Below are 12403 nucleotides of genomic sequence, written 5' to 3' on the forward strand. Positions count from 1 at the left end.
GCTTGGCGGAGAGCCGCTCGATCCGTTACAGAGATCCGCAATCACACCCCTTTCCCGCCGCCGTGTTTGGCCAACACACCCGAGAATAATGAAACACTGTGCCTCCTATACTTCCATGCAACGTCACCTCTCTACGATGGCTCCAACTCGACAATCGAGTCCCAGCGTCGTTCGACGCGTTGATCGAACACGAGGCCCTGCCAGACGCTCACAAAGCAGTTGTTTCCAATCTGCGTCTGCGCTCGATGTCACGGTAATGACGTCGAAATGCTACTGCACGGGCTTCGATTATTCCGGGTGGTGTTGGTGTGGCTCCATTGTATAATCCTTTCGCCCTCTTCCCGTCATGGCGAGCAGTGATGGGCCATCCGAAACACACGCAGCAGTGTTAACCGGTGCCGCCTCTGTCTGCGCGTGAAATCATTATTCGCGAATTCCCGACCCGCCCCGAGAGGAAAACATGTGGTCGTCAAACGATGCTTCTCTGCGTATTGACAAGGAGAAGCTGCGGACTTTCGTGCCTAATGTCGTGGCCTTGCGCTAGTCTTGCTCACGTTGTACAGCACTGCCAACGCGCGCTCACCTGGACTACAAGGCCGGCATCGCCACTCGGAGGCCAGCGCGTGGCACAGGTTTGACAGGAGTGCTGCAGTCGGCTGGGACTCGTGTTCAATCAAATAGGACACGAATCTCAGCCGAACGCTGCACTCGTGACCGATCTATGCAATGCGCTGGCCTCCGACAAATAACCTTGAAGTCCAGGAGCTATCGACTAGACAGGGCTGGGGGCGACTGCTGACAGGTTTGAGGAGGAAAGGCGGAAATATTCTCATCAGTGTCAAATCGATTCGAGAGAAAACAATTGTGCACAATTTGATCGCAGACCCACAGCCTTTTTTCCCACATCCGAGGCTGAGCGGTTAAAAGGGGTATATTGCGTTTCCCTGTAACGGATCGCCGGGCTCAAGAGTCTATACTCCTTACAGGAGCTGACCGCTGCGTCGAATTGAGCACCTTGTGTCTCGCAAAGATAATATTAATTAAAAAAAAATCTCGACCAGGAGCTTTTTGCCAAGGGACGGTAAAGCGGCAGCATCCTTAATCAGCGTTCAAACTTGACGTCGTCAACGTCTAGTTTTATACAGCAGTTAATAGTAACACTTCTCTCTGCCCACATGAGCCATGGGAGGAAGCAATGCGCGCAGAGTTCAGATTGAAAAAAACAAAAGAACATGTTAATGCATCTGAATGACCTAGGTCCACAACAATCCCTGTGTTCAGCGTAAAGGAATACTTCATTTACTGTAGCCTCGGTTAGAAAATACACTATTTATCGAGCAGTTTTGCTCCAATGCAAAATGCTACGGATGCAATTTTGCACAAACATTTTTTTCGTGCCGTTCCTCTCCAAGAGGCTAGTAATAGCCGTTTCCAGCAAGCACGAGTGTTGGCATCCTCCTTTTTCGAGAAGCACCATTACCAGGAAGTCTCCTTTAACGAGGGCTATCACCCGCCATCCCTGACAAGCGCTATAGTTTTCAAAGGTGGGCGCCATGTACTGCTTGCTTGGCCAATTATCCGAGTCGCCATTGTTTGGGCACGCATCTATCGGACACCGCATCAGCGTGCGGCACTAACTCTGATCCAATCCGACCCTTCGTGGCCAAGAAAACGTGAGTGCCAACGTTGCCCGACGGGGTTTTGAAAAGGGCCGAGAGCTCGTGCTCCGGCCATCGAGGTGGCGGCGGGGCGGCCTAGACCCGGAGCGAGTGCCACATGGCGATGGACTTCCTGGGGTTGGCCAGCATGTCCTGCCAGTGGGCGGCGGCTTGCGGGGCGGCCGGGTCGGCGTCCAGACCGAGCAGGCAGGCTCCGATGGCGGCGTTGGAGCCCTGGTGGCACACGGCCACGGCCAGGTGCGCCTCGGCCAGCTGCTCGGCGCTGCCCACGTCGAAGCAGAGCGCCTCGTTCCAGACAGGATGCCCGCTCGCCTTCTTAGTGCTCGTCTTGCGCTTCTTCACCTTGCGGTCGCCGCATGTCAGGCTCACCTTCACGTACGAGTCTGCAGCGCCACATGCTTACAGTCAACAACCTGCTCTGACCTAATAGGATCTCGAACCTTTACGAAAACCCTCGCCAAATGCACTCACGCTATAATTTTAGTTTATATTTAATATATGCAAAGTGTTTAATTTTAACATGTTTATTTATTTTTTATAAGGGGAGGAGAGTTAGAGGAGTGCCGTCTTCACCATATACGTTTCAGGGACATGAGATGAGGAGATGCTTGTCGTGGTAAGTTGGGTAATTAACTAATGTAAGCTAATAAACTAAGTGGTCATATAGCAATTGCAGTATTGACTGCAATAACTCTCAGAGCCCAGATCAATTTTAAGAATTAGAGAACAGGTAATCGTTCTTAAGATAATAATCGATCAACCTTTGCGTTTCTTAGCCCTATTTAAGTGTAGCGCTTCAAAAGAGTGCCATATGCCCGCAGTGACGGTTAGAAAAGTGACGCAGTCGTTTCAGTCACTTTCTCACTATTTCGGTAACGTGTTTTTTGTGGATGCACTGACAATACAAATGACGACATCACTGGAACGACGACGTTACTCTATTAAGCGTCATTATGGGCAAGGCTTGCGGCGTTCTTTTTGTCCTCAACTTTTAGATCTAACAGAAGAACGCGAAATCCAACCAAATAATATTAAAAAAGCCATTACCTTTTCAGCAATTATTTAAATTGGTTTGGCCTTTAACAGTGATTTCCGTCAATACTGCGATTGTAAAATGATCCCTAAATCTAATAATTAAAAAACGTTAATTAACCGATTTTAGTTTATCAGCCAACTTACTATGATGAGTTATTCATTCATTTAATGTCCGCCGAGCCAGATACATACACGATGAAGACGGCACGCGTCCAAATCTCACCGCCCTTTTCTTGAAAATATGCTCGTATTAACATCATACAGCCCCGTAAAAACAAAATATGTTGAACGTATCGTTTGGCATGCACATCTCGGTCGTCAGACTAGGCCGACCCTGTGACCGCACCGCTAAAATACAAAGTACACGAAAAATATGGATACAAGGCACAAAAAAGAAAGCGAGTTTAGAACTGGAATGGAGAAGGGCGAAAAAGCATAGAGCTTCTCAGGACCTTTGCGAGAATCGCTATTTTCACTTCATTTCCACTTCAGTGTAATTAAATAACCTTACAATCACCTTAACCGTATGGTGGAGGTGCGGAGCCATCCTCATCCCCTACATCCGGGTTCGGTTTTATGCGACAGTTTTATGCGGCACCCGGCACCGACACCAGTAAAGCTCCCCACCCTGACGCTTGCTTACAAAAACTCACGGCACTTTTGAACTTAAGTGGCATTTGACAGGAAAGCGAGCGCTTCTCATTGGCATCAACTTGGGCAGAAAGCGTCTTCACTTTTTTTTTTGCCTTTTCTCCGCTTAGAAAATGTAAAAAAGAAACCTGAACAGCAGACTCGTTATCTGGCCGTCTCATGCCTCTCAGCCACATGTGAGGAAAGATGTTTTTTTGTTTTTTTTTTTTAAATATATTTTACACCACAGAAAACAGTCTCACATCATACTTCTAGGAATGGTGTCCTCAAGTGAGGAAAGAAAAAACTTCTCCAGGTGGCCGATATATGGCAGCACTTGCCGGCTGTCACGAAGGTGGTATGTACTACTTCTCCTACACTCATAGCAATAAGAAGCAGCAGTTTGTATAATTAAATTTGTTTTATTGACAAAGCTTTTGCGCCGAACATTGAAACAAAAATAAATATCAGATTGTTATGGTCGTTAGTGAATTATTAGCATTCAAAATATAGAAATGATTTCCCTCCATTCCTCTTCTTGGGACTCACGATATCTGTCCTCAAATAGGACACCATGCAGCAACACTGCCCTCATTTGAAATCCCACACGAGGGCAGTGTGGCATTTCACTTGGATGACCATCGGGGTTCTTCGGGGCGAGGTAGTCGCCATTTTTCCTCTGGTAAAACCTTGCCGGCGTTACACCAGCACCGGACCCACTGGGAGACAGGGTTGAGACTTTGGGCCCGAGCCACGCGGGAGGGAGTCCCAATTTTTCTCTGTCCTGCCTATCCCCAGCTGTGCTAGTTAGTTGTGCATCATTCAATTTTCCCTTGATCCACCAAGCGTTTAATCGCCTCTTTGTTACTGTTACCCTTTTATCTTCAGTCCTCCTATCGTCGCCAGCACTCGCTTGTGATTGTCCCTTGTGTCGCGCAAAAAAAAAAAAAAAAACAAAAAAAAAACCCTCTAGACTGCATTATGAACCAACTAGGTCAACAACAAGTTTTAATTAATAGCGGTTGGTAGCTATTTGAAGCCAATATGATAAAAACTTATGTGCTAATAGCCAACAATAGCCACTTGAAGTCATTCTCATCTGTAAACACGGTAATAGGATCTATTTATCAATACTAATCACTAATAGCTATATACACTCATTTTGAACCAAACTAATAAAAAATGAATGCTTGTAGCGAATAATAGCCTTACTTGAAGCCAATCTCGTGCATAAACATCGAAATAGCACATATTTGTCAACTGTACCAACCAGTAGCGATTGGTAGCCATTTGAAGACAATCTGGTCAAAAAGAGACGATAACAGCCAAAAATAGTCACTTGAAGTCATTCCAGTTCATAAACAAAGAAATAGCTCAGTTTTCAATACCAATCATTAATACCCATTTTTATCCAAATCAAGCACATATCTATGAAGCTGGACGTACGCTTATAGCCAATAATAGTTGATTGAGGCCATACTCATTCAAAAACACCGGAATAGCACAAAATTGTCAATTACCTCACCAATACCCATGGGCACCCGTTTAAAGTCAACCTGGTCAAAGATAGATGCTAATAGGGAACAAAAGCTACTATTTAAACATAAAAAAAAACACAATTATCAATAATAATCACCTGGAGTCGTTTAGGACCATTTCAAGTCGATCACATCAAAAATTGATACTTATCGTCAATTATGAGTCAATCACATCTAATAAGACATGCATCGGCAGAAATGAAACAGACAAGACAACAAGCCAAAGAACGTAATTAATTGTTTAGATTGTACATAGTCCCTATGCAAATCCTGACAGGTCTATACAGCCCACGCTGCATCTCGACATCAAGGGAAAAAGACATATCACGAGTTTGTGCTCGATCAAACAAAGAAATATTTCGTAGATGATCAATTTTTCTACTGAGTCAGACCCACTTGCTACATTTCCAGTGAAAATATTTAGTTGCCCACACCCAGACGCCAGGATCGCTTTCTGCCTCCGTCTCCCATTTCACTCCGGAGTTTCCTGTAATAGTCTCCAAGGTCATGCGATGGAACTGTGCCTCGCTAGGTATGTATAAAGTGAATAGGTGTGGCCTACGCGCTATAAATTTTAAAGCGTAAAATGTCTTTTAAGGAAACCCCCTACTCCCTAAATTGTGTCCGTCCCTCTATGCGTTTTCCGCTAAATTTAGCGGGGAAATTGACGCCACATGACCTAAGGTAACGAGACTTATACACCAAATGGAGAAAATTGACGTCACGTTACCTATACGCCAGTTCAGTTAAATTTAGCGGGGAAATGTACGTCACGTGACACACCAATTCTTTTCTCTCAAGGATGTCCTCCCCAAACCTTCCTTTCCCTCGCTCCTCTCTCTCTCCCCACTACATCCAATGGACCTTCTCCCAGTAAGCTTCTGCGAATGCCCAAACCATTTCCATTGGTCTTGCTTCCCGTTTTTCTTGTTGGGTATTGGTTCTCTTGCTGGGTATTTGTGGCATAGGGCATAAAAAACGATGAAAAGTGATACAACGGCACGATGTCAATGCGTTTTCACGAGCGGAGTCCTGTTGGGCTGCCCTTGATTTGTAGTTCGCGAACAAACTGTCACACCACGCTCGTTACTCGAAAAAGGTTCATTCCCTACGTTTTCCTCCCTTCCCCTCCATTCCCCTACCTCTTTATCCCCATCAGTCCCACATTCTCCTATGGTGCCCTAGTTGCCCTTACTTCCCTCCCTCTCCCCCTTCTTGATCAATTGACACACCGATTAAGCTTCCCCATCCTTCTCTCATCCCTATCATTTTCTCCCTCTCTCAGTACCCCTCCTCACCATCCTGCAGTGCTCCCTCCCCATTCCCGGCTACCTCAACAGCTTGGAGGTAAGTGCTTTCCTGCGTAACTCGCGTTTGCAGCGTTCGGCTGGTACTTGGGTTCTCGCTGATTGGACACGAGTTCCGGCCGTGAAACCGGAAGTAGAGGTCGCGGTCGGCGGGAACGCCCTCAATGGTGACCAAAACGGGTGGTTATCATTTGAGCCCGTTCTTGTTTCGACCTTATCACTTGACCCTTCTTAAAACAACCATTCTCAAAAAGATCTTCTCTCTTGGGCCTGTCGCATTAGGTTTTTTTCCGTTTCTGTCTTTGGCACGCCAACCCTCCTCATTTGGGCCCGTTCTCGTTTCGCCCTTTTCACCTGACTCTTTTCGAAACAGCCATTCTGAAGAATATCTCCCTTTGACCCGTCGCACTTGACTTTTTCTATACCAAAATCGCTTTTTAGGGTAATATTAATACATTGATATAATGTGTGTGTGTGTGTGTGTGCCGCACTACGGGCATACTTTAGCAGTGCGTCCAGGTCGTCGTGAAAAGCTACTAGCTGACAATAAAACAGACCAACTATTTATCGCAGCCAGATCATATTCCGAAATGTCACGTTGTTTGAGGTCTCTCGACTTAGGACTATGCCGCCACTTCTGCAATCCAGTGGATCTGTAAAGGAGATCTGCCAAGACGGATGTAGCACGTTTCCCCCGCGTGCAGAATCCCTGTCGCAAAAGCCCCGCTTCATTTGCCCCACCTTTCGAAAACCCCGTCCCGTATTCTTCGCGTGCCAAAAGTCCCGTCCTCACTGCCCCGTCCCACCCTCTTCGCGCTTCAACCTGCATTGTTCCATGTCCTAACTTAGCGCCTACTAAGGGTGATGTAATTGAAAGAAAAAACAAAATAAGGTCAACTTCAATTACCGAAACACTTAGAATGATGTACAAGTGGCCAACTGCATAAATCGGCATCACCAGCAATGCACTCCGCTATCATAGAGGGATACTCAGACGCAGAGTTATAAATTTTATCTACCTAGACGAGTACAAATACTTTTTAAAACAACGTCAGAACATTGAAACTGGTGTTTGGTGCTTCGAAAAATATGGCGCCATGATCTGCTGTTTAACAGCTTTGAGAGAACCCACTTCGTCGTAATTGTGAATCCGCGCGTGCTTCAGAGCCGACGAAAAAGCGTCGGTTCAATGCTTATTGATAATAGCTGTAACATCAAATGTTTTGCCAGTGAATGATATTGTCTGCGTATTTTCACTTCTAACGTCGCAAGGCGTGAATGTGTTTAGTGCACGCTTGAAGAACGGAAGCTTTATCCAGTTATTCATTCCTTAAGTCCCGGGTACCTCATGATTACGTTACACAAGCTGGACAACACATTCTTTTTTAGTTAGAAGCAGAATGATCCGCCGTCAAGTTGAGGACCTGGCCACCTGACACGGGGGATTCGCGTCATGGGCTTCTGAAGCTGGGGCTTTTGAAAACGGGATAAAAAGGACGGGGTGTTTGCCACGGGGTATTGGACACGGGGCTTTTGACATCGGGTGCATTCCTGCACCACCCTGCGAAGACATCCTAGGGGTCCGCGAGGCCCTGTCTCATCAGAGCAGGCGCGGCAATATTAGTTGTCTTTCTTCACGTTCAGAAGAAACGTTCCAATTTTCGGAAGAGTACTCTGGTATGTATGTCAATGAGATAAATCTACTCTACAATAGAAATTAGTTATATCCATTTATTAAATAATTATCATGATAACCTATACCTTTTTATTCCCCTCACCCCGAACGGGTACGTCCATCATCTCCGCCTTTCTACAAGCCGTCCGCGAAACATCAATGGTTGAGAACCACTGCTATCATGTATGCTATTTTTGTTCAAACAAAGTTTCCGAATTAAATGTTCATCGCTTTTTTTTCTCGTTTCCTTAGAGGAAGGGACGCGGGCGTCAATGTACGATCCTCAGTGCGTACCTCTGCACATAACATATATGATATATCTGATGGTATGTTGGGGGCCCAAGCAAGGTAACGCTCATCAACAAAGCCGCGAAGGCATAACGACGTCAGAAGCATGCCGAACTAGTGCCGTTCGGTCGTAGCGCGAACGGGCAAAATGAGAATGGGTCCAGTTGCGAAAAACACAATTCGGATCTTATGAGAAGGTTTAAACGAGAAAAACCAAATGAGAATGGGTCGAAATTTGCAAAGTTCAAATGCGAATGGGAAGTTTTGAGATACACCCGACCCCAAAACAGCCATTCTGGCTACACCAGCTCCTCGTTTCGTCCAATAGTGTCTTTTAGTTTTGGTCGTTGTTGGCGCCGTGTCCCTCCAACTGGAAGTCTCCCCGGCTTTACCTCTGGTGGCGTCATGTCGCCTCCAGAAGCTTCCTGCCTCCATCGTTACCTTCCTCTCCCCTCCCCTTTCTTTGGTCACGTGACATACCAATTCAGCTTCACCAAAAACTCCCGGAATGGCTGTTAATATCTTTCAAACAATTGAAACAAATGGCTTTTAAGCACCGCATTTCATCCGTTAGAGGACTCGAAAAATAAAGATCGATACTAATTTTTGAGTTATGAAAATGAAGTTTTAAATTAAATGATTGCCGACAGAGCTAAAATAACCTCTAGAAAGTCCTTCAGTGACTATTAGGCTTACGAACTAGGATAGTACGTAGGCTAGTATGCGCACGTTGCCTAGAACGCGTCTTCGACAGGTCCCACCTCGCCCATACATCAAAAATGGTCCTGAAGTGGCAACACTCGACGTCCAAGAAGCCGGTGTGTCGCGTTGTCGAATATCCTGGCGGTTGGCGCTACGAGTCCCGGCCAAAAGTGAGAGCGAATCCGAGCGTCGCTGCCGTTGCGGAGGCCAAACTCTTGGCTGCTGAAACCCCCATACGCTTCGAGGCTGGACAGCGACCTGGAGCAAACCAGCCATTTGCCTCATCTACCAGCGCTGCTGTACCACCACAAGGAATCGCGGTCGGCGACAACACGACACTTGTGTGGCAGGCATGGCGCCATCAAGCGGAAATCGAGGGACCACTTTTTAGGAGGCGGCATCGTAGTGCAAGCTACTTGGCCGTGATGCAGAAAGTTAAGGTGTCGTACCGGGTTTCTCTTTCTTGGTCTCCGGCACCAGGTTGGAGGCCTTGAGCACGACGACCGTTAACCGGCCGGCTGAAGGCAGGAAGCTCAGCGACAGCAGCACCTCGGGCCAGTCGCGCTTCACCTGGAACGAAGCCGAGGCACGGCACGGTGGCATAGACAGGGAAGATTAGATATTCTATAGAGGCGTGACAAAGGAAAAAAGAAGAAGACCGATCGGCACAGAGCCCTTTTAAAAGTGTGCGCCACCTAGCAGCCACTACACCAAATATCCGCGTCCGCCATTGTTGGGGAACTCACCCAGCTCATGCCTTGGGCACGAATGATGCGTTCGGTGTCAACTCGACAAGGCTCGTATCGAATCCTATCACACGCCTCGCGTGATTGGATTGGACTGGGATCTAATCACACGCCTCCTGATCAACGAATGGCGCCTGCCAATGTAGCTTCATGGGCTTTTGAAAAGTGTCCTTTTGAGTCGCCATTTCACCAGGTTTCACGATACTTGGACGATATCGTAGTGTCTTATGGAATGCGAGAAACGCCTAAATATTTCGAGCCAAGCGTTCGATATATACGAGTGTAGCTTAGGTAAGACAACAACAAGATAGCCGCCGACATTTTCGATATACACATTTTAACGAAGGCTGTTCATAATTTTAATTATGGCGGGTAAATTCAGCAAAGTAAATGACTGAACGAAGCATTACGTTTTCGCAAGTAATTCAACTCAGACAAAGCAGATTGCTGAAAGTAGTAAATAAACACGAAGGAAGGAATAAATTCATTAAGTTTCTTTTTTCGAAATTCCCAGCGCCAGTCAAACTTCCCTGAAGACTTCTTACTCCAGATATTCCTATGAGCTTCACCAACACCTGTGCCTCGTATGAAAGAAAATCGTTTTCTTTTTCATTCAGGCTTTTCTAGGTCCGATTAGAGGGTAAACGTACCTTCTCCACCTTTTCGATGTCGCACCAGACCTCTGTCTCTGTGGTGACGTCCACGTCACTGAGCTGAACGCGCACCTCTCCTGTCACGTCGTTCCTGGAGAAGCGGTCGTAGTCGAAAACCTGCGACCGTGACGCCGCTGTTAGAGCACGACGCCGTTGGACAAACCGGGGTTGCAGGTAGGGCACGGTAACACAATGCACAGCGTGTCCCTCCGAAAAAAACAACAACAACAACAACAACAACCACAATATTTTTTGACTGCAAAAATAAATTACGTATCTCCGCTAGCACCTCAACTGGAGCGCTGGCGGTCCGAACCCGATGCCAAAGTTTCACAACTAACCGCTAACTTGTTCAAAAGTTATAGGTCACTTTTTGAAACTTCCAAAGGGCGAATGGGGCCCGTTCCCGGTCCCGGTAGTTGACGCCATCAATCATAACGTACTCCTGGGATTCGTCGGCCACCATTTTCGAATTAAAAAGTCCCAAAATCACTTACAACATTTGAATAAAACAACGGTTTCTTCTGAAACTTTGGCATCTCGTTCGAACCGCTAGCGGTACATCTGGGCAGAAGCTAAACGTTCTGCAATACTTAGATTTTTTTTTTTTTTTTGTGGTGCAAATAAAATTGCGTATTTTTTTCGAGGTGCACAGCTGCTTTAACATGTCTATGGCGAGGGCCCGATGCACATGCACCGATTAAATGAATGGCAAACCAGTTCCGCGTGCTATGCGTTGAGCTCATCACGAAGTGCATTTGTTCAGTGAAAATATAAAGCGAGAAAATTACCCCGGAAAAAAGTTATAAATCGAAATTAAGCTTGAATGCTTTAGGCGCCTATACTCAGTTAAGCCTTTTCACGTTAAAGTAAAAACGAATTTTTGTTACCGGTTATTAGAAAGCTTGATTAAAAAAAGGCCGGGAACGGAAGCGAGATATACCCCACACGGAAGAAATATTAGTAGTCAGCTTTAGAATTATCTGCACAACGTATGACCCCCACTACAGCATGTTGGCTACAGCTAGAGATTCTCGGCCCCACTCTCACTAGAAAGAACAGTGGCCGACTGTCTTCTTTACTATAAAAGGATTAACCAATGGGATAATTTTCTACCCTAGTTTGATCTCGACATGAATTCCATCTGGTGTATTAAATTGTTGATGACTAAGTCTTATAAGCAAATGTAACCAGCATGACATTTTCTCCATAAATCCTGCGGATACAGTTGACGATATCCCACCACAGCATGTCACGTACATCGGAGTTCACATACCTAGCAACTTTTCATGGCATAACCACGTTGCCTACGTCATAAGCAAGGCTCACCGTACACTCGCCTACTTACGTCACAATTTGTCTCAAGTCGCTTAGAAAACCCCCTTCAATAAAACATGTTTAATAAGAAAACTCGAGTCACTTCGTCTCTCGAGCTACTTTTATATCGAACGCTCATTCACTCAACGCTGGAAGGAGCGTATGGGATCTGGCTCAATTTACATACTCTCAGTGATGTCAAAAGAATCCGTTCGGAATGGTTCTGCGCGCTTTATTTAGGTATCACTAGCGTCATCAATGGAACCTAATCTTAACCTTTCGGACTTACAATTTAAAAAAAAAAATTTCGCGTTCTTCTTTTTTCTATAAAATATTAGTCTATAACTTAATATTGCAACGCGAACTTCTTAAACAGTCCTTATAACTTTCAACCAACATTGATAACATGTATAAAGTTGCCATTCCATATTGTAGCACAAATGCGTACCTTGATTCCTTTCTACCAAAGACAACTCAAAGTGGAATCGCCTTCTCCCTTCGTAGATTCCATTGAAGACGTCTCATTCTTCAAAACCGCCACAACCGAAGACCTGCCTAATTCTGCACTTTACTGTTTCTTTTTATTATTTTACTTTTTACGAGACCTTGTTCCCGCCCCCTCTTAAACGCCTCTTGGGCCCTGACAGTATCAAAATAAAACAGTTTGCAGCGACCGTTTTCCTTCAAAGCTATAATGCATGAGACGCATTATAGAAAATTGGTGAGAAAATGGGTGTGTCACGCCATTTATATTTTCCTGCTAAATTTAGTGGGGAAACTGAACAGGTCACGTGACGTCGATGGCCCTGCTAAATTTACAGGGGAAACTGGGT

At 45.7% G+C, this 12403-nt stretch overlaps 1 protein-coding gene across 1 annotated transcript in view; it reads right to left on the bottom strand.

Moving 5' to 3' along the window:
- Positions 1 to 1279: 1279 nt before the first annotated feature.
- LOC8052975 (synaptotagmin-5) overlaps positions 1280 to 12403 on the bottom strand; it is a 141862-nt gene continuing 130738 nt past the window's right edge. Inside the window, exons 6-8 of the mRNA XM_029993553.4 lie at positions 10251 to 10370; positions 9304 to 9424; positions 1280 to 2062 (exon numbers count right to left, since the gene is read on the bottom strand). Of these exons, the coding sequence (XP_029849413.1) occupies positions 1755 to 2062; positions 9304 to 9424; positions 10251 to 10370 (549 nt within the window). The 3' untranslated portion in view covers positions 1280 to 1754. The remainder of the gene's footprint in view (positions 2063 to 9303; positions 9425 to 10250; positions 10371 to 12403) is intronic.

The sequence above is a fragment of the Ixodes scapularis genome, unplaced genomic scaffold (genome assembly GCF_016920785.2).
Source record: "Ixodes scapularis isolate PalLabHiFi unplaced genomic scaffold, ASM1692078v2 PGA_scaffold4__175_contigs__length_147842914, whole genome shotgun sequence".
NCBI lineage: Eukaryota > Metazoa > Arthropoda > Arachnida > Ixodida > Ixodidae > Ixodes > Ixodes scapularis.